The sequence below is a fragment of the Microcebus murinus genome, chromosome 14 (assembly GCF_040939455.1).
Source record: "Microcebus murinus isolate Inina chromosome 14, M.murinus_Inina_mat1.0, whole genome shotgun sequence".
In the NCBI taxonomy this organism is placed as follows: domain Eukaryota; kingdom Metazoa; phylum Chordata; class Mammalia; order Primates; family Cheirogaleidae; genus Microcebus; species Microcebus murinus.
Window position 1 is genome coordinate 39,605,999 of NC_134117.1, and position 24,303 is coordinate 39,630,301.

The window sequence follows — 24,303 nt, forward strand, 5'->3', positions numbered from 1 at the left end:
ATTTTTAATTCTGATTTGATAGATATTTAAGGTTTTGTTGTTTTTTTTTTCCATGAGGAGGGCATATAAAGCAGAAGTTAGTTAATCTGAATCTACAATAAGAACATGTTAGATTATGAAAAACATCTCTATTCATGTATCTTAAAGGTTTTTGATATCTGCAACATGTTTACCTATAGGTAATTGGTACTGATGCACATTCTTGCCAGTTGTATGATATGAGCCTCACCTAGCCTCCTCACTCACCAGTTTTGGTTCTTTCTATAGAGATCAGTGCTGTGAATAGACTGATCTACAATCTCCCAGAATTTTTTATGCATTTACATATACTATTTGTGCAAATAAGCCTATATATGTATTTTTTAAATGGACAGTGGCTTAAACAAAGAGAGGTTTGTTCTGAATTGTTTTGTTGTTTACTTAATGCATGGTTTAGATACATTTTCTTGTCAAACCGAGACAAATCTTATTTGCCAATTTATTTGTTGTCTCTCTTATTAAACTATACTACTTAATCCCTAGTTCTTAAGACTTGCTTGACAGATTTTCAGGAAGGGAGAAAGGGAGAAAAGGAGGGAACAAAGGATGGATAGAGGGAGTGGGGAACAAATCATGGAAATAGAAATTAAAACCACAATGAGGTATCACCTCACACTTGTTTGAATGATTTTTATTAAAAAGTCCCAAAACAATAGATGCTGGTGTGGATGCAGAGTGAAAGGAACACTTATACACTATTGGTAGGACTGCAAATTAGTACAACCTCTATGGAAAACAGTACAGAGATTCCTCAAAGAACTAAAAGTAGACCTACCATTCATTCTAGCAATCCCTCTACCAGGTATCTACCCAAAGGAAAATAAGTCATCTTATCAAAAAGACACTTGTCAACTCAAATGTTTACTGCAGCACAATTCACAATTGCAAAGATTTGGAATCAAACCAAGTGTCCATCAATTCATGAGTGGATTCACAAAATGTGATATATATATATATATACACACATATACATACCATGGAGTACTAATCAGCCACAAAAAGAAATGAATTAATGTATTTTGCATCAATTCGGATGGAACTGGAGACCATTATGCTAAGTGAAGTATCTCAAGAATGGAAAAACAAACCCTAAATGTGCTCTCTAATAATTTGGAACTAATTGGTGGGCACACATGGGCACAGAAAGAAGTAAAAATGTGAGAAATCAACAAGGGGGTGGGGGTGGGGCAGGAAGAAAGGGGGTAAAGATCTAACTAATGGGTACAATGAACACCATCAAGATGATGTGTGCACTTACAGCCTTCACTAAAGCATAATATATAAAAATTGTAAAAGCTATCCATGTAACAAAAACATTTGTACCCCCTTAACATTTGGAAATATATATATATTTTTCAAATGTACATATATTTGAAATATATATATATTTATATAGAAACAACTATTTTTACTTCATTATTTTTATTACTTATAAAGAAAAAGAAACAGCATATTGAGAAACAGCAGAGAGAAGATAATTTGATCTACAGAAGATTTTTAGTATCTAATCAGAAAAAAACAAATGCATACAGAACATACTGAAAACAGATAATGAAAACGTTCTGAGTAGAAATACATTAGTGTTCCAATGACTTTCAACATGGGATATAAGAGTACTGTGTAATTAAAATCCCCCTTACTTTGCCCCCTTTCCAGACATTACATCTCTTGCTAAATAGCTCTACAGCAAAGCTTTCAATATGCAAGGATACAAATTTCCAAAGTTTTCTCTCCTAGTAAAATACAGGCTGTGTATTTACCTTCAGATGAGGATGATTCTGATAAATCAGCAAGTTCACTGAGCTACTAATAGTTGAGGCATATCCATTTATTCCTTTAATTCTAATTTTAAATTCAACTCTCTAGTAGAAATGAAAAGTATTTGCTTTGGAGAATTATGCCAGAGGTCTATATTATACATTCATTGTTCTTTTTATTATAAATTGTATTAGGTTAACAATTTTCTTATCAATTTAAATGGTAAAAATATTTCTAGTTAAGCTTTCAACCAATTTATTTATTAGCATTAAAAATATTATTAATTTATAAACTTTCAAATAGCCAGACATTTAGACATGTTTGCCTTGGGATTCAAATATGAATTACTTACATGTTTATTTTGAAATCAAATGTTAATGAAAATTCCCAAAATTTCCTTTTGCAGATTATTTATTTTTATTAAGTTTTATCACAAGTGGAAAATGTATGATTGTGGAACATATACCTTCTAAATTGGCCACAGTAAAACAAACAAACAAAAAAGGCAGGGGGGTATATAAAATTCTTAGGATTCTGTTTAAAAATATGAAATTCCAATCCAATTATAAAGTGTTCAAAAAAGAGAAAGACAAAATATATCTGTTATTAGAATCCAATAGTGAGAATTCTTGGTGTTGGAAGTGGGGGAGGGTTAGTGACCAAGAGGGGGGTGAAGGGGACATATGGGATGTTTTTAATATTTTTTTCTCATTAAATCTGGGTGCTGGTTATATGATTGGCTTTGTGAAAACTCATCAATATGTAAACTTTTGTGTATATCAGAAAGATTTTAATACAAATGTTACTTAAAAAAAAAAAAACACTATGAAATTGCTCCCCAAAAGTGCATACAGACTACCTTTCCCTCTCCCATCACAGGAAGCTAGTCTATGGCCACTCAAGTTCAAGTGGTAGTTTAATAAAGGCTGCTCTAAAAAGTGACTTAGAAAACCAACATTATGAAGCTGCTTAAGCATTACAGATGCCCCCCTCTTCAAATGTATGTATTCATTAAAGGAAGACCCCAAAAGTAGTCTCAGTCTTTTGAAGTTTTCCACTAGTGTTTCCCAAACACTGTGGTTTCCAAAGCCCTATTTCTTATCTGCTGCCTAAAAGAATCATTTGAGGTCACTGTTAAGGCAGATTCTTAGGGGCTTAAGATACTCGATATGTGTTAGTAATATATTTTGTTAGTAATATATTTTGTTAGTAATATATGTGTTAGTAATATAATAGTAATATATTTTCATTGCCTTAATTATTATTTTAATTTTATTATGCCTTCCCAGGTTTATAAGTGATTTTAATACATGATTTGTTCTCAAAATTTAGTGTCCTGAAAATCACATAGAAATATTTATCCACTGGGATTAGCCCTGAAATCTGCCGTTCAAAAACAAGCACATTACATGGTCCTGATATGTACAATCAATCGCCCTTTGAAATTGATGGGACCAGGCATTTTGGCTTCTCTCACATAGGATAGCAGATAGGTGTTACAAAAACAAAAACAAAAAAAAGCCTAGGATGAGTAGCTTAGGCCAAATCTACTCTAGCTTCTTATGCAAATAATTATCACTCTTTTTCACTTTGAGAAAAGTCTCAAATTTCAGTTTGGACTTGAGTGTTGGAAATAGAGTGGGGGAAACACTTTTATGTATGCAAATTTTTCATAGGATACTGCACCTAAATTCTACAAGGGTTTTAGGTCTAAATCTCCAGTAACTCATAAAAAGTTACATTTCCTTTTATTCTATGTACATATACATAATATGTGACTATTTTGGAATGTCTTAGAGACAGATAGCTATAGCAAGCCTGTGCTCCCTGGGTCAATGATCATATTAATATTACCCATTAATAATTAAAAATAAGAATATTCCATTACTTTTAGGCCCTTCTTATAAAATTGGCATCCTTAAAACATACAGGAACCTCCTGCATTTAAAATTTAATACTCTAAAATATTAAAGAATCTGTAAAGAGTTGACTATAACCCTATTTATGGCTGTTACTAAAAACATTTGAAAACTTACAAAACTGTATAATAATTTATCCAATCAAATACAAATAATTATGTTGTATGTTATACAATGGATTTATTTGTAAGGTCATAAATACAGAGAAAGAGTACTTTTTTGGTTGGAAATAAATAAAATTTTTATGACAAAAAAGAAAAGATATCCTTACTAGATAGATAGAATAAAGGCAGCACACTCAAAAAGGCCTTATAATTTGACAACAAAATAATATTGACACCTTTCCCACCTAGGGGATAGTTTTCATTAAATGAAATATATTTTATTTTCATTTCAAATAAGAACATGTCTATTCTATTCATAATTTATTTCAATGAAAGCATGAATTCTCAAAGTTTTTGTATACCTTTCAATAACAAAAATATTACTTTGCTTAGAGTTTGAAATATAAACTGACATTAGAATGATTAAATCAATTTTGAATGCTGTAAGGAAAAATAACATAGTCACTCTGGGGAGACTACAGCTTCAGAAAATTCTCACTTATCACAGATATGTTAAACTATTTGGCTATTGTTTTGAACATGGAAATCACCTTAGTTATAAGCAACAAGACTAGCCAAAGATAAAATTATGATAGTGATGAATAGTAACTTTTTATGGAACTCTTCTAACTCATGTTTTATTCCTATTATTTTGTCCTGCCCTTTGTCTCCCCAAGAAACAATGACACCTTGTCTTACCTATGCTGGGATCTAATCCCATTCCCAGTTTTCTTCCAACCAGGAAAATACTCCATTAAAGTACCTTCTGTGATTTAGCCAATTAGAATAATCCCTCCTGCAATAATTGAATTTTAAAAACCATCAACATCCAAAAACATTGATCTCTAAATGGGTTGGTATTTTTCAGAGCCTGAAAACTAGTGAGGGTGAGAAGTCAATGTTTCTCCTACTCACCAGGCTGTTCTTCAGAAAAACGGTAACAAACAGACCTATTTAGCCTACAGTTTTTCCAATATGCTCTTTTATTTTTATATTTCTAGGCAACCAAGAAGCCTAAGAAGAACGATTACTTGGGAACATTGATGTGGGAATGCTCATGAGGAACCTTATGTGTGTGAAGGTTTGTGGAGTGGGGAGAATATGGCAAGAATGGCTCAGAAAGTGGCATTTGTTTGAACATTTTACAATGTTTGGACTTGCTGTTGTACTCTTACAACAACCTTTGCAGACAAGAAGGCCAAAAATCAAGGTACTGTGATGAGAAGGAATAAATCGCCTTCTTTTTCCAAGCAGTGGCAGCTCACCTTGAGGGAAGGAAAGAGGCCAAGTAAAATATCACCTCCGTGTGTCTGTTGTCAGCTTGCACATTTGGACAGCCACTCTATTCAACTGCCACATTCTATGTCTGTGTTGATTAACCCCACTGGATGAATAATGGTGTGAGACTAGAGGATACCATACTTTCTTTCCTTCTATTAATTTCCATAATTGGCATAGCAGTTAATTAATTTAACCCAGTACTCGGAATTTTTAGAAACATACCAGTAGTAAATAAAAAGACAAGTGGTCTTGTAGAATAAACAAAAATAATGTTTTATGTGGCCATATAATAAACTTAAAAGACAAAGGACACAGGGGGAGCGGAGCAAGATGGCGGACGAATAACACCGCCAGACAGAGGGTCTCTGCAGAAAAGACCGATTCTAGCAGAAACTAGAGGAAAGAAGCAAGAAGACGAGCATACAGCGGACAAGGGCTGGAAGAGGGGTACCTGAGACCCCGGGAGACTCCACGGGAGGAGGCTGCGGAGGAGAACTGGAGGCTGAGACCACCGGAGCAGCCCGGAGACCAGCGGCAAGGGTAGGTGGATCTGCTGTTTCCCCTCCCCTGCATTCGGGACTGCTGGTGGGCTCCCCAGCAGGTGGAGAGACCTGCGGACACCAGCCCAGAGACTGCCGCCGCCTGCCAACGGTGAGCCTGTAGCAGACGTGGCACCAGGTTCCCAACTTCCTCCGGGCACCTCCGTGTGCACGGACCCGAGCCGCGTGGCAGGTGCCATATTGCCTCCTCCTCCCCTCCGCCGACCCTACCCGCGGCTGCCCAGAGAGACAATACAGCCACCAGCCGGAGGCACCTCCAGGGAACGGGACCTTCCCGTTTGGGACCCCGCCCGCCCTCCCAGGTGCTGCTGGCACCGTGTTCCCAGGAAAACGGTGCCGACTCAGAGGCTGAGAGACATAGACCCAGCTTGGGCTCCCTGTGGGTGAATTAGGACCGGAAATCCTCTCCCTGGTGGGAATACAGTTTGAACTCTGGGACCCAGAGGTCGGACCTGCAGACCAGATCCCCTGCACCGAGGGCTAGCATTGCCCGGGGCACAGAAGGGTTATACCTGAACAGCCTACTGAGGGCTCTGTGCCTCCAGGGGTGGATCGGCGCCCTAGAGGGCAACCCTCCTCCCAGGAGGAGGCCGTGCGCCCAACCCAGGTGGTGTTCCTGTGCAGGGAACCTCCCCGCCGGCATCACAGTCTGGGGAGGCCTGGTGGCTTGTGGTCTGGCCTGCTGGCAGAGGCCCAGGAGTAGCTGCAGAGTTGGAGAGGGTGGAAAGAAGCGAGGCCTGCTGCAGACTGCGGGTCTCAGACAGCCCCACCCCCACACCCAGACTTTCTGGCTGAGCGGGACCATTCCAGCCCCGCCCCGACAGCTTACCCTGGAAGCAGAGAACAGAACTTTGACCCCTGCTAACAGCCTGAGGGCAGGCTTATCCAACCCAGCTCGGCCCAGAACGAGAGCTGATAACAGGACTTAAAATCAACACCATAGCCTGTTCCTCCAAGCAAACGCCACCTACTGACAGGGACGGCATCTTGCACAGTCTTTCCACGGCACCCACTGACTCAATATACAGGGAGTGGTCCAATTTCACCCACAGGCACCACCTAACGCCTCAGAAACTAAACAAGGTGTGTGAATACCCAAACAATAACCTAAGGAAAGAAACAACAACTGATCGACATGGGAAGAAATCAGCGAAAGAACTCAGGAAATATGAAGAACCAAACGGAAAACACACCCCCAAGGAGGAGCACCAGCCCCCTAGAAACGGACACCGACCAAAATCAGGCAACCAATATGACAGAAAAGGAATTTCGTATGTGGATCATAAGAACACTCACCCAGCTGCAACAACAACTCAATAACCAACACCAAGAAAACACAAAAAACCTCCAAGAAATGGAACAAAGGTTCAACAAAGAGATTGACACAGTGAAGAAAACTTTAACCGAAGTCCTGGAGATGAAGAATCAACTCAGAGAACTACAAAATACTGTGGAAAGTCTCAAGAACAGGGTAGATCAAGCAGAAGAAAGAATCTCAGAGCTTGAAGATAACACTTTCCAATTAAATAAATCAGTCACAGAAATACAGCAGAGAAACAAGAGAAAAGACCAAAGCCTACAAGAGCTGTGGGACTATGTGAAAAAACCTAACGTGAGGGTCATAGGTTTAGCCGAAGGGGAGGAAGACAACACTCAAGGGCTGGACAAGCTTTTTGAAGATATAATAGAGGAAAATTTCCCAGGCCTTGCTCAAAATCTCGATATACAAGTTCAAGAAGCCCAGAGGACCCCTGGGAGATTCAATGCAAACAGGAAGACGTCACGTCATGCAGTCATCAGACTGACCAAAGTATCAACTAAAGAGGCCCTTCTAAGAGCTGTAAGACAAAAGAAGCAAGTGACATACAAGGGAAAGCCAATTCGAATAACATCAGACTTCTCTAATGAGACTTTACAAGCAAGGAGAGACTGGGGCCCCATTCTCACTCTTTTGAAACAAAACAATGCCCAGCCTAGAATATTATTCCCTGCAAAACTAAGCTTCGTATAGGAAAGAGAAATAAAAACATTCTCAGACAAGCAAAGGCTCAGAGAATTCACCAAGACAAGACCAGCCCTACAAGAAGTACTTAAAACAGCGTTATGCACGGAACATCATAATAATAATCCACGGATATAAAAACAACCAAAACCCAAAGATATTAAAGGCCAGATATTACAATGGCTCAAGACAGAAATCATAGCAACAACATCCAACCCAACAGAATGATCAGTAATCTACCTTACCTATCAGTTCTCTCAATAAATGTGAATGGCTTAAACTCTCCACTCAAGAGACATAGGCTGGCTGAATGGATAAGAAAATACAGGCCAAGTATATGCTGTCTTCAGGAAACACATTTAACCTGCAAGGATGCACATAGACTAAAAATAAAAGGGTGGAGATCAATATTCCAAGCAAATAGAAGCCAAAAGAAGGCTGGTGTGGCAGTTCTAATTTCAGACGATTTAGTTTTTAAACCAACAAAAGTAGTAAAAGACAAAGAGGGTCATTATATAATGGTGAAGGGCACAGTCCATCAAGAAGAGATAACAATTTTAAATATATATGCACCCAACTTAGGTGCACCCAGATTCATAAAGCAAACCTTACTGGAGCTAAGCAAATGGATTAATAGCAACTCCATAATCGCCGGAGATTTCAACACCCCACTGACGGCACGAGACAGATCCTCCAAACAGAAAATTAATAAAGAAATAATGGACTTAAACAAAACTCTAGAACAATTGGGTCTGACAGACATCTACAGAACATTCTACCCAAAATCCACTGAATATACGTTCTTCTCATCAGCTCACGGGACATTCTCTAAGATTGACCATATCCTAGGACACAAAGAAAATCTCAAGAAATTTAAAAAAATAGAAATCATACCATGTACCTTCTCAGATCACAGTGGAATAAAACTAGAAATCAACCCTACACATTTCTACACAAAAATGTGGAAATTAAACAACCTCCTACTAAATGATTACTTCGTAAATGAAGAAATCGAGATGGAAATAAAAAACTTCTATGAAGAAAACGACAATGGAGAGACAAGTTATCAACTCCTCTGGGACACAGCTAAAGCAGTTCTGAGAGGAAAATTTATCTCCATAAATGCCTATAACCAAAAGGCAAGAAGATCACAAATAGACAATCTAATGAAACGACTCAAAGAGCTGGAAAAAGAAGAACAGACCAACCCCAAACCCAGCAGAAGAAGTGAAATAAACAAGATCAAATCAGAACTAAACGAAATTGAAAACAGGAAAGCTATTCAGGAGATTAATAAAACAAAAAGTTGGTTCTTTGAAAAAATAAACAAAATTGACACGCCATTGGCTAAGCTAACGAAAAGCAGAAAAGAGAAATCTCTAATAAGCTCCATCAGGAATAAAAAAGGAGATATCACAACTGATCCCAAAGAGATACAAGATACAATTTATGAATACTACAAAAATCTTTATGCACACAAACTGGAAAATGTGGAGGAAATGGACAAATTTCTAGAAACACACAGCCTCCCTAGGCTCAACCAGGAAGAAATAGATTCCCTGAACAGACCAATCTCAACAGCTGAAATAGAAACAGCAATTAAAAATCTCCCTAAAAAGAAAAGTCCCGGTCCAGATGGCGTCACACCTGAATTTTACCATACTTACAAAGAAGAACTAGTACCTATCTTGCAGAAACTATTCCACAACATCGAGAAGAACGGAAACCTCCCCGACACCTTTTATGAAGCGAATATTACTCTGATACCAAAACCAGGAAAGGATGCAACAAAAAAAGAAAACTACAGACCAATATCCCTAATGAATATAGATGCAAAAATTTTCAACAAAATCTTAGCTAACCGAATCCAGACACTTATCAAAAAAATAATCCACCATGACCAAGTGGGCTTCATCCCAGGGATGCAGGGATGGTTCAACATAGGTAAATCTATCAATGCAATTCACCACATAAACAGAAGCAAAAACAAAGACCACATGATTCTTTCAATAGATGCAGAAAAAGCTTTTGACAAAATTCAACACCCTTTCATGATACGAACACTTAAGAAAATAGGCATAGAAGGGACATACCTAAAAATGATACAAGCCATATATGACAGACCCATAGCCAACATCATACTGAATGGGGAAAGATTGAAATCATTCCCACTTAGAACTGGAACCAGACAAGGCTGCCCACTATCTCCACTTCTGTTCAACATAGTGCTGGAAGTCTTGGCTACTGCAATCAGACAGGAAAATGGAATCAAAGGTATCCAAATAGGGGCAGAAGAGATCAAACTTTCACTGTTTGCTGATGATATGATATTGTATCTAGAAAACCCCAAGGATTCAACCAAGAAACTCCTGGAACTGATCAATGAATTTAGTAAAGTCTCAGGATACAAAATCAATACACAGAAATCAGAGGCATTCATATACGCCAACAACAATCTAATTGAGAACCAAATCAAAGACTCAATTCCCTTCACAATAGCAACAAAGAAATTAAAGTACCTAGGAATATATTTAACCAAAGAGGTAAAAGACCTCTACAGGGAGAACTATGAAACACTGAGGAAGGAAATAGCAGAGGATGTAAACAGATGGAAATCCATACCATGCTCGTGGATCGGCAGACTCAATATCATCAAAATGTCTATACTACCCAAACTGATCTACAGATTCAATGCAATACCTATTAAAATCCCATCAGCATTCTTCACAGATATAGAAAAACTAATTTTACGCTTCGTATGGAACCAAAGAAGACCCCGAATATCAAGAGCAATTCTAGGCAACAAAAACAAAATGGGAGGCATTAATATGCCAGATATCAAACTATACTACAAAGCTGTAGTAATTAAAACAATATGGTATTGGCACAAAAACAGGAATATTGACCAGTGGAACAGATGTGAGAATCCTTATATAAAACCATCCTCATATAGCCATCTCATCTTTGACAAAGCAGACAAAAACATACGCTGGGGAAAAGAATCCCTCTTCAATAAATGGTGCTGGGAAAACTGGATAGCCACCTGTAGAAGGCTAAAACAGGACCCACACCTTTCACCTCTCACAAAAACCAACTCACGCTGGATAACAGACTTAAACCTAAGGTATGAAACTATTAGAACTCTAGAGGAAAATGTTGGAAACACTCTCCTAGACATCGGCCTGGGCAAAGAGTTTATGAAGAAGTCCCCAAAGGCAATCACAGCAGCAACAAAAATAAATAAATGAGACATGATCAAACTACAAAGCTTCTGCACAGCCAAAGAAATAGTCATGAAAGTAAACAGACAACCTACAGAATGGGAGAAAATTTTTGCAGCTTATGCATCCGATAAGGGACTGATAACTAGAATATACTTAGAACTCACGAAAATCAGGAAGAAAAAATCAAATAACCCCATTAAAAAGTGGGCAAAGGACTTGAACAGAAATTTTTCTAAAGAAGACTGAAGAATGGCCAACAAACATATGAAGAAATGCTCAACATCTCTAATCATCAGGGAAATGCAAATCAAAACCTCAATGAGATATCACTTAACCCCAGTGAGAATGGCCTTTATCAAAAAATCTCCAAACAATAAATGCTGGCGTGGTTGCGGAGAGAGAGGAACACTCCTACACTGCTGGTGGGACTGCAAACTAGTTCAACCTCTGTGGAAAGCAATATGGAGATACCTTAAAGCGATACAAGTGAATCTACCATTTGATCCAGCAATCCCATTGCTGGGCATCTACCCAAATGATCCAGTGACACTCTACAAAAAAGACACCTGCACTCGAATGTTTATAGCAGCACAATTCATAATTGCAAGGCTGTGGAAACAGCCCAAGTGCCCATCAATCCAAGAATGGATTAATAAAATGTGGTATATGTACACCATGGAGTACTATTCAGCTCTAAGAAACAATGGTGATATAGCACACCTTATATTTTCCTGGTTAGAGCTGGAACCCATACTACTAAGTGAAGTATCCCAAGAATGGAAAAACAAGCACCAGATATATTCTCCAGCAAACTGGTATTAACTGAGTAGCACCTAAGTGGACACATAGGTGCTACAGTAATAGGGTATTGGGCAGGTGGGAGGTGGGAGGGGGGCGGGTATATACATACATAGTGAGTGAGATGTGCACCATCTGGGGGATGGTCATGATGGAGACTCAGTCCTTTGGGGGGAGGGGGGGAAATGGGCATTTATTGAAACCTTAAAATCTGTACCCCCATAATATGCCAAAATAAAAAAAATAATTAAAACTTTAAAAAAAAAAAGACAAAGGACACAAAATTAAAATAAAAGATGAATATTTATCAATCCATCAAATAGGTCCATTGATTTCAGAAAGTGCATTATTTATTTAGATATCCATGGAAGGACTGCTATTTTATTATTAATAACAAATAATGTCTGAAATTGCTGTGGGATGATTTTCTCTAAAATGTATAATCACTTTCACTTTTCCTTAACTTAGAGACTTTGCTATTTGAATAACCTAAATAAAGAATGTGTATGGTGTGCAATGGACTTAATATTTGTGTCCTTCTCAATTCTTAAGTTGAAATCCTAATCTCCAGTGGTGATGGCATTATGAGGTGGGGGTCTTTGTGAGGTTATTAGATCATGAGGATAGACGCCTCATGAATGGAATCAGTGACCTTATAAAAGGTACTTCAGAGAGCTAGTCCCATCCTCTTTCCTCCAAGTGAGGATACAAGGAGAAGTTGGCCATCTGCAACCTAGAAAAGGAACCTCACAGGAACCCTCCCATGCTGGCACCTGATCTTGGGCTTCCAGCCTCCAGAATAGTGAGACAGAACTATTTATAAGCCACCCAGTCTATAGTACTTTGTTATAGTAGCCTGAATTAACTGACTAGGACAAGTGTATGTGTGTGTGTGTGTGTGTGTGTGTATTTCATTATTTCAACAAGAATCCATAAGAATAGGACTAGGGATATACAATTAGAGTATTTCCAGAGATATGAAGATATGTCATCCGTAGGAGTCGTTTTGCTTCCTGAGGCTGGGCAACAGCAGTCCTCATTTTTTTTTCCTCATCCTAACCCTGGTTCACTGATGGTTCCTGTTCAATGTCTCCTTAAGGAATGTTCATGTCTTTCTTCTTTCCTCTTTTATCCCTCTCTTTTTAAAATAAAGTGATGTTACACACATACAGAAGAAAGAATAGTAACTTATCTTTCATAATCTCCTTAACATATTTAATGAATTTTATTAGCTTTCATTTTCATGGGAGGTTCCATCCTTTCTATTTTAAGAAGTGATGACTGATGATCTGTGACTTGCTACACTGCCAGACTCTGACACCTGTGATCTTTCAACTTGACAGAATCTCTGCTGGAAATTCACGTAGGGGGCAAATTGTAAAGTGGCTTGAAGGCAATATGCAGGGGCATGATCTATTTTGTTGTTGTTTTTGTTGTAGCAATATTCTATTGGCAATGTGGGAAGACGGATAAGACAAGGGAAAGAAGCAAAGGTTTGAAAGATTGTTTGTGTAAGATCATGGGCCATGAGAATGTGAATTAGAGAATTACAGTGGATGTGGGGAGTTAAGGAGATATTCAAAAAAAATTCAAGAGGTATCTGGATGGGATTTTATAAGTTACTGGGTGAGGACATATGGGAACAGAGATCTATGAGGAACTGGAAGTGCCTAGTTTAAGTGGCTGGCCAATTGCAGTATGACTAACTGAAAGAGAGAATCAAGAGCAGAAGGCTTGGGATTTTAAAAGAATTTGTATAGTTTCCTACATTTGTAACTTGATACAATTGTGTGATACTAGAAGTAGTTATCCAACCAATAATTGAGAATATGGATGGAAACATCAGAAGGTAAATATTTCTAAAAGCACAATGTCCATATTTGTGATTTCCTTGAGGCAGAGCTGTAATATATTTCTATCTCTTCAATGTCAAGCAAAATGCCAAACACTCAAAAAAGATTAAGCAAGCTGAAAATTAGTAAATTCCATATGCTTTATAAACACTGAATCCAGGTTTTCTACTGAATTCCTAAGAAATAAAGTAGAACTGATATAATTATTCAAATAGTGGCTAAACGTTTTCTAGAGTTTCAGCATTAAAGATTCATGTAGGTTCAAGGGTTGTGGTAGCTGTTCTCTTGGGCCTCAATAATTTCTCAGATGCTATTTTCCTATAACTCTCAAATTACTGGGGTAAGGTACCTTGCACTGGCACACTGGCACTAACAGTCAAGCTCACTAGTTTTAATCCCCTGGCTTATTTTCTACTATATATATATATATTTTTTTTTTCTTTATAAGAAACAGGTTTTTTTAATGCAGTCATAAATAGCTTTAACTGTGCCTTAATGTAGGTCTGACTTTTTTCTAGGAATTGAATTTATTTGAGAACTTAATTGCATCTTTTTTTTTCCTGAACAGAAACATGAGATAAAATTCTACCAAATACATACACTTTCAAATATGTGCATTTAAATAAAGATGTAAGTACCCCAATTCAGCAATCTTAAAAAACGAACTGTGCCAGGGAGAAAATTCTTACAGGCAATGTTTATTGAGCACCTTCTATGTGCTATATCTAGGTAGGGTGAGGGGCATAAGATACAATGTAAAGAAATATTACAATCTGCCCTCCTGTAAAAGTCAGGAGAAAATAAACAGGCAAATTTGTATTATCCTGAATAGAGCTGGAGCCCAGTTTACTAAGTGAAGTATCACAAGAATGGAAAAACAAGCACCACATGTTCTCACCATCAAATCGGTACTAACTGATCTACACTTACGTGCACACATGGTAGCAATATTCATCAGGTGTCCAGCAGGTGGAGGGAGGGAGGAGCAGGGGGTGAGTATATTCACACCTAATGGGTGCAGTATGCACCATCTGGGGTATGGACACACTTGAAGCTCTGACTTGGATGGGACAAAGGCAATGTATGTAACCTAAACATTTGTATCTCCGTAATGTGCTGAAATAAAAAAAATAATAATCATATATAGGAATGGAGGCCACTATAGGAGCAAACAGGCTGTAAGGGAGCTGGGTGGTTCTTCCTCTCCAGAATGAGTGTCTTCTTAATTGAAAACTGAAGCATCAGTTTGAATTAGACTGTTGACAAGAAAAGAGAGGGATGGTTCAAGAAGAGGGTCAGCATCTCTAAATGCCTGCATGTGGCTAGAACAGAGTGTGCCAAGTAACTGGTGGGAGCTCAGAATTAATACTTTCTTGACTTGAGAGGAAAAGGAGTTAAAGGCCAGCCTGCTAGACAGAGGGACCATAACACAATGATGTTTGTGACTTCACTGTTATCCTTGCTTAGTTGTTCATCAAAGGGATTTATATTTAAAATAAAAAGCAATTATTCTTTGAGGAACTGAGAGACAGTGAATTATTAATAATTTACTCATTTAATCAGATTTAATAATTAAAGGCTAGAAGCTTTGTGCTAGATGCCTGGAGTATAAATATATCAACTGATAACACTTTAAAAGTACTGCACTTATAATAATGAAAGGGAATTTTCTGGGCTTTGTTATAGATGCTCAACTCATGAGCTAATGCACTATTTTTTAATACCTCAAATGTGCTTTCATATTTTTACATGATAGGTGATTTTTGCTTTATGAGTGTAATGATCAAATAACTTACCCAAACTGGGACATTTTCAAGAGTGAAAGAAGTATTAAGAATAATTATATAAAGACAAAAGAAATAAACATGAACTGTCCTCGGTAAACCAAATGTATGATTCGTGTTCACAATGTGTATCATATTTTCAATGCTTAAATGATTACAGTTATTTAAAATTTGGAATAGTGTTTTGACATGGAACATCCTTTTCAATCAAACATCTTTGAATCTTTTCATGTTCTAGAGTTTGTGAAGTACTCCAGTTTGTCTTCCTAGTTTCACCTTTACATTTTAATTTGCCAGCGTGCTGAATAAATCATTTGTAGAAATAGGAAAAAAATGAAGATGATAAATCTCTATTTTGTGGCACTCACCAGCTGTTAAATGCACACATAGCTTTTTAAAGCAGAATTCTTCAAAGTTTAGGAGAAGGTATTTCATTTATTTTATTTTTCTCCGCTTCTGAAACAGAAATTGGGATCAAGTCCAACAAAAACTTGTATGGCCAATGTAAAAATGAAGCATTATTAAAATAAAAAAGGGAAGAATTTGAAAGACTTACTACAGAGGAGACCTGCCAGATTGTAGTATTTCAATGGTTCCCTGAACAATGCCACAATACTCAGCTATTATTCAAGCAGGTGGCACATTATTATTCTTACAGATTGATACCTTTGCTTATTATCCTCTTGACTGCACACAAAACACAGTAATTTGAATCTAATAATGTCTTTAAAATTTTCCATTAATAACAAGAAAGTGTTATTAAAACAAAAAAATTATCCTTGGCCTGCTCTAATTGATTTTTTCCCCCTATAATTGATGGACTCAGTTACTCTTTATTTAGGTACTCCAGGACAGCTGACTTTGATAGTAAAGGAAAGTAATTGATTTTTAGTTTCAATGTGTCAGTTTGGAAACAGTGCTTTGTAAGTTTCTTAACTCCCACAGAGAGCAGCACCACAAGACTCCAGGTAGATGCAAAATAGATTATCAATACACATTTTGGAGTTTTAGATAGTCCCATGATAATTAAAATAAAATACTCAATGCAAAAAGATGAATCTCATGCAAGGCCATTTAATACAAATGGTAAAAGTAATGTTTCTTTGTTGAATGACTCCTAAACCCTTACTGAATGAACCAAGGAAACTATAATCATCCATCAGGCTGTCTCCATGGTCTGGCTCTATACCTCATTTCCCTGTTAACTGCTTGTAGCCTGCTACATTATGCCTCCAAGCTTTTGCTTCTGCACTTCCTTATGTTTCAAACATATTTCCCACTATTTTTCATTGGCCGAATTATTTTGATTCAGCAACATTTGGCTTAGGGAATTCTCCAGAAAATCCTCTTTGAGTCCCCAGATTAATTTAAATGTCCCAATTCTGTGGTTTGCTAGTATTTTTTATGTGTTTTCCTATTGCATTTGATGTGTTATATTTGATTTATCTGCTTATATGACACTTTCTCCTTCTAAACTATAAGTTTTTCAAGGACAAAGGACCAGGTCTGGCATGCGTACTACAACTGGTATACATGCCAGTAAGAACATATCTCCTAATTTGAGCATATCTCCTAATTTGAACATATCTCCTAATTTAATAATTAAAATTATTAATAAATGTATGTGCACATAATATTGTTTGCAGTTGAACTTACGGGTAGTTAAACCAGAGAACAAATTTTAAGCAATTGCATATTTGTGAGGTAAAAATAGCATGGCTTTAGTTTAGATAAAACTAAATTTGAATCCCAATTCTGCCCCTCATTAGCAATGTAATTCTGAGCTAATCACTTACCTTACATGAACTTTAGTTTCCACATTTTGTACAAATGAGCCTACTATTAAGATTGTGGCAACAATTCAATGAAAAAAGTACATAAAGCAGCTGGCATAATGTATATACTCAGTAAGTTTCCTTACCTTAATTCCTTTTCCTCTAATACTTTTAATTTTAAAGAAAGTAAGAAAATACCATAGGGCTACATTTCTAGAGCTATTTTTTTTTTGGTATGCTTAAATATGAAAATGTTATGCACTATATACTAAACTTATGTTGTACCTTTGCTTTTGTCTTTTCTTTTACTTATAATGCCCTTCTCCCAGTCCCCATCTCTTTTGGCAAATTACTATTTTTCCTTTGCTGCCCAGCTTTAATCTCATCTTCTCAATGAAGTCCATCAGAATCAATTGGAGGATCATCTGGATTTCCACAATATCTCTTTCACGATGTCATTGCAATATGTTAGATATTATTAAACCAAAATTGTACTGCAAAATAGATTACCTTAGCTTTGAAAATTTTCAAGTCTAGGGTCATCTTTCAACACAAAGAAAATAATGAGATATATATTGAAATAATCTCTGGATAAGCAAGACCTTTCACTTTTATGTTAGAAAAAGCAGCAGCATTTAATTAAATAATATGTTATTAAAATTTAAAAATGTAAATGAAGCACATTTTAAATATATTCATTGGTTATGCTTCTTTGGTCAAAACCTAATTCCTTTTTGTAGAAAAATAAATGTTAGAAGATGTAATAAATTGAGTAGAATTATATATATTTGACCAGGGCATTTATTACATATAAAAAATACTGAGTATTTTATCATATAGTGCTATAAAAATTATTTTAGAGAAAAGCAACACAATGTATTAAAACTATACTTCATTTGTTCTTTTTTTAATGGAAAACTGGTAAATTGCTGTTCACATTAATTTTAATTTTTATAACTTAAGTGTCTACAGTAGCTGCTGCAGGTTTCTTTTATTAGCAATTCATAAATACAAAGAGATAAGATATTAGTTTAATTTACCTTAATAACCAAATCAAATTTCTGGTGAAAGTCTCTGTTTACTGGTTCCAGGAGACTAAGTTCTGCAGTCCTAGGATGCATATGGAAAAATCGTGGGTAATCCTCAGGAGTCCCTGAAAAACATTGAGATTTCAGCACATAATTGAGAACAATGAGTAATATGTGTGTCTGCTTTATTAATTTCCATTCATTAACTAAGGAACAAAATTACAATTTCATTAGTAAATTAAGTTTCAAAATTATGCAGTCAAGGGAAAGAAGACACACATGTAGTACATAATTAATTTGCTTTTTTATGAGTAAGAATAAAAAATAGTTGTTTGGATGATTTTCCAAATATTTTTTATTAAGAGAGTTCTTTAATTAATTTGAAACTTCATCACATGAAAAGAGATATTAGGTACAGGGAGAGTAAATTTTAGATTATAAAATTATATTTTAATGACACATGAATCATAATTATATCCTGCATGATTTTTCAACATATCTTATAATAAATAATGATTTATAATTTGTACCAAATGCCAATTTGCTTGCAAATTAATAAGAACATATGCTGTTCCATCAAGGTAAATATTTTTCTTAAGATAAGTATCTAGATAATTATGTCAACCACAGTAAATTAAAATATAGGTTTTGATTATCCTCAATGTTTAGGGAGGCTATTTCTTAAATGCAGTCATTTCAATAAATTGTACATTTCTTCTTAAATAAATTTCTGTCAATTGTATCATCTTGCTTTGTGTACTGCAATATCCTTTTTCCCAAAGTGAAGAAAGAGTAGAAGTCAAATCATAGAGCTGTGTAGTATACACATTTGGACAAATGATAACTATAAGAGTAAAATAATATAACTTCCAGTTTTTGAAGCTCAGTATGTGAAAAAGCTTTATATAAGTAACCATCAATAACCCCACAAATCATTTCCATTCTATAGCTAAGGATTTGGGAGGTTTGAGAGATTAAATAACTTATCCAAGTCAAAAAAAAAAAAAAATCTGGGACACAGTTTGCATTCAAATCCAGGCTGCCAGAAGTAAAACATACCCCAACATGGGCTTATTGGTACTACTCCTTTGCTTCAACTCTGAGACAAGAAGGGAAATGGATAGAAGTACAGAAACAAACTTTGGCCAAATGTTCATAATTCTTGACACCGAGTGATGGTAAATGGTGAGTCATGTGCTATTCTCACTTCTTTTTTATATACTTTTAATTAAATTTTTTTAAAAATGCAATATAATTTACAGTTGGCTTTGGTTGGGTCTTACTCTCATCAGAGTAGAATGGAGCAGGGTGTGTGAAAGGATGAACTGAAATCAAAGAAGCTGATTGATTGATAGCTGATCTGGGAAAATAATTTAATTTCCTAGAGAGTAACACTATTTGCAGTTAATTCTGGAGTTACTGTGGAAAAAACTTTACCTCTTTATTCATAAATTCTCTTCCTTGTCTAAGTGTCAAAACAGCCCTATGGGAAATATATTATTATTTGATCTATGAAGAAATTAACACTCAGAGGGATTAATAAAATAAATAAATAAAAAATAAATAAAATAAATGACTGAGCCAGATTCATTCTCAAGGTATCAAATTCCACAATCCATACACTTTCCTTTTATACTATATTGTCTTTATCCAATGAATTGGACACTTGGGCTCTATTGGCCTTCTTAAAGTTAGTTTTTAGGCATCATTATATAATTGTATATAATTGTATCATTATACACAATTTTCTGAATTTTTAGTTATGTATAGATTTGTGTAACCATCACCAAAGTCAGGACACAGAATGTTTCTATGATCAAAGAACGCCTTTGTGTTTTGCTCCCCACATTCTAATGCCTAGCAACCACTGATTTGCTCCCAATCACTACACTTTCATCCTTTGAGAATGTCATGTAAGTGGAATTATATGTATGTAGATTTTGACACTGGCTTCTTTTAACTGAGTATAAAGCATTAGACATTAATCTAAGTGGCTGTGTCTATTAATAACATCTTTTCATTATTAAGTAATGTTTAACTTTTTTAAGAAACTCCCAAACTACTTTCTAATGCAGCTATACCATTTAACATTCCCACTGGGAGTGCATGAGAGTTCCAGATCTCCACATCTTCATCAACCCTTGATGTGGACGGTCTTTTCAAATTTTAGCCATTCTAATGGGTGTCTGGTTGTATTCTTTGAGGCTTTGATTTGCATTTCCCCATTAGCTAATGAAATTGAGCATATTTTCATATTCTTATTTACAGTTTGTATACTTCTATGATAAAGAAATTAACACATTTTTTTCCATTTTGTAATTGAGTGGTTTGTCTCATTTTTATTAAATTTTGTTTTCATTTATTCTCAATATAAGTCATGTGTTGGATATATACTTTGCAAAAATATATTCTCTTTTCTGTCACTTGACTTTTCAATTTATCATCAGTGTCTTTTGAAGACTAAATTAATTTTTATTTTCATGATGTCAAATGTTTAATTTTTCCTTTTATATATTTTCATTTTGTTATATTTAAGAAACTGTTGCCAATCCTAAGGTCACTAAATTTTTTACCAATGTTGTATTTTAGATGCTTTATAGTTTTAGTTTTTATATTTAGGTATAGATAGACTTTAAAGTTAATTTTTGAACATGGAGTGAGGTATGGATTGAGGTTTATTTGTTACATGTGGCTGTCCAATTGTTCCAGCAATATTTGTTGCAAATATTAACTTTTCTTCCTTGAATTGCCTATGTGCTTCATATTATTGAAGTATTCATACCCTAACATATTTTTCTAAGAGCTATATTTAACCATCATTTATGAGCATAGTATTTCTGACTCTTTAGATGTAGCTGTTGAGATGAATTATAGACACCTGACCTAAAATATATAATTATCATATTCTCTTCCAATAATTTTCATTTTCAGCAAAAGATCAGAAGATAGTTATGAGAAATGAACTATAGTAATACGCCTCCAGAGAAAATGACTTTTATTCTCACTTGTTGAAATTCCTGTTTCTTCTCCTTAAAGTGCTATATTTTTCCAACATTTCCTTGAATTCTGGAAGAAATCAAAGTCCTTTCAATAAATTTCCATTACTGTCAAGATGAACTTAAGTTCATTCGTGTATTTTTAACCAACAGAGTCCTAGCCAAGGAAATATTTGTTTTTAATGCTTGATACATTGGAAAATGTGCATTCAATGTACTACAAAGCACTTTTTCTTTTTCACTAAAAATGTAACTCTTCACATATACTATTTAACTAGTAATCTGATATACACAGAAATATAAGAGAATCCCGTCTACTGGTTGTCATGAAAATGTATGGTTATTCCTCAAATTCTGACATCCTAGATTGGTAAAAATTTATGATCAGTCTCAGTCAAATGTTACTAATGAATATACCCACAATTTCCGTTAGGAGAACAAAAGCAGTTATAATATGTAACTTGTCTCTGCATGATTTTCTATGAAAACATTTTAGTAACTTCTGAATACTGAATACCTTGCAGAAGCCAGGATATTCAAGTAAAAAAACATTGTCCCAGAATAGAAGTACATGTCTAAATTCAAGATCCCTATAGATTCACTAAATTTGTCCCATTTGGAAAATGTGATGTTCATTCCGTTTAGTAAAGCTTAATTCAGCTAAAAATATTGCTTATTCGCTGAAATAAAAAAAAATATCGCTTCTTCCAAAACATCTCCAAAGCTCATGTTTTTCTATATCTAGTCCTTATTTCATTTAATCTTGGAGGCAATTGTATTAATATTCTATTCATCTGATATTCAATTCGCCTGCTACCCTTTTTATATAAGTAAAGTTTTGTTAATAGTTTTAAACCATATTTTCCTCTATGCCATCAAAGAGCATTTATTTTTGTATCAAATTATCCTTAGGTTAAATTATATATGATAAAAATTACCTCTAATTTCTTGCTATTCTCTTCCATTAGTTTTAACTTTAGCAACAGTGTTATTTTCAGCTACTCCATTTCCTTGGTGCATAATTCCGATTGCAAACAGTAAACCACCTGTATCCTACTTCTATATCCTCCAAACTACCTCAGCTCTTTGTAAAACTTCTTTTGAGCTATTTCTAATGAATATCAAACTTAATTTTCTTATCTACAATAATTCTGTAATCCCCTCCCCCCAAAATTTCAAATCCTCTTTTCCTTGTCCTTCAAGAAAGCTAAAGTTTTTATAGTAGTAGCCACTTTCTAAACTTAGAAAAATTCTACAAATATTTGTCTGGGTTGTTTTTCCTATGCATTTTTATGACAGTGCTTCTATGCACATAGTTCTTGGTCTACCTGCACTAGAAAGACCAAAGATCCTATCTCATATCTTCTGAATCAGAACTGCTGAAAAGGGAGATCAGGGATACCACTTTGAATAACCTCAAAGAATTCTCAGAGTCTCTGAAGTTTGAGAACCACAATTTTAGCAAATATGACATACTCATATATGTTATTTAAACATAAATAACAATTCCAAACCCAGGAGCTAAATTCTTGCTAATTGTACCACTGCTTTTCTGACTCTGCAGAATCCCCAAATCATTCTCATTACCCAGTTGTCCACACATTCTCCAAGTGATTCTTTCTTGCCTATGTCATTCTCTCCAATGTGTTTCTTTTTTATAATCCTACTCTCTTTCCTTATTTAGACTTTTGTTCTTTCATACATGTACCATTGTAATAGTCTCTAAAATCTTCTGACATTCCATCATTTATAATCATTGAAGTAAACTATCTAAAGTGACACTTTTATCTCCTAATAATCTAGACACAATTTTATGTATTGTATATTTCAGTAATCCCTAAAGTGGATGGTGAAGAAAAACATACAATTTTTTTTATGTTTTATTGACTGGTGTAATTTACATACACTGAAATACATATATCTTAAGCTTTAATATTTTAGGGCAATTGTACAGACCTGTGTAATCACCACTCCTATTCAAATCTTACTTTCATGTTTATTTTCAACTAAAAATAATATAAAATATACACTTAACCAACATTTTACATACCGCTTGACAGTGTTGTTGCTCTTGGTATATTTTAGGGCCACAAACAAGAAATCTTGAGAAAGATGTTGTAAATATACAATGTGGAAGGATATACAGCAGTGTGTTACTCAAAGTTCTCCAGAGACATAGAACCAATAGGATATTAGGATATATTGGTTCTGAGAAAGAGAGAGAGAGAGAAGGGTAGAGGAAGAAAGAAAGAAAGAGAGATTGATGATCTCTTAATTAGGAAGGCTGGCCCAGATCACTGATTATCTCAAGCTAGAGAACCAGAAAAACTGGTGGTGTAATTATGTCCAAGTCTGGAAGCCTAAGAAAGGAGGGGGCACTAGTAGAAATCCTGAATTCTGAAAGCCTGAGCACCAAGAGTTTCAATGTTCAAGGGCAGGAAAAGATGGATGTCCCAGCTCAAGGAGAGAGAGAGAAAAAAATTCCCCTTTCCTCTGCCTTTTTGTTTTATCCAAGCCCTCAATGGAATGGATGATGCCTGCCAACATTAGTGAGGGCAGTCTTCTTTACTCAGTCTACTGGTTCAAATTCACTCTTCCCAAAACACCCTCAGAGACATAATCAGAATAATGTTTTACCAGTTATTTGGGCATCCCTTAGTCCAGCCAAATTGATATATTAACCATCACAAGCAGCATCTACCCTTATCTGTTTCATTTCAGCACATTCCGGTGGGTTTTGGTTTACATTTGTCCAATTAAAGTGATCTATATTTAGTAGTGTTCATTTTTCATCAAACTAATAAAAAATAAGTAAATAGCTGAGAAATGTTTCTGCAAGTGAACCTGAGATTAAAGATAGCACTAATGATGCATGCAAAAGTGAACAATAGCAAAGAGACAGAACAATCACTTCCCATGCTCCTATTAGAAGAGCTTAATCAGTCATGTCATTAGGTCAAAACCATGGCAATCTAAGCATATCTGAGAAATAGTCTGACAATTTTGAAGTGATTAATACAATTATGTGAAATGTGAACTTGTATTAATATAATTAATAATAATTGATTTTCTATGCACCTTTTGAGAATTAAAATTTTAACTAATTATAATAATATATGTATAACTTTTAAATATTAGAGTGTGTACACAAATATATTTTTTAACCCTTGAGTGAGGTATCA

General features: G+C 35.4%; 1 protein-coding gene across 3 annotated transcripts in view; it reads right to left on the reverse strand.

Moving 5' to 3' along the window:
- Window positions 1-24,303, reverse strand: part of PCDH15 (protocadherin related 15) — a 1,489,951-nt gene that overhangs the window by 301,534 nt on the left and 1,164,114 nt on the right. For all 3 annotated transcript variants that reach the window (XM_076010005.1, XM_076010003.1, XM_076010004.1), the window contains one exon: window positions 18,138-18,250. In XM_076010005.1, the coding sequence (XP_075866120.1) occupies window positions 18,138-18,250 (113 nt within the window). The remainder of the gene's footprint in view (window positions 1-18,137; window positions 18,251-24,303) is intronic.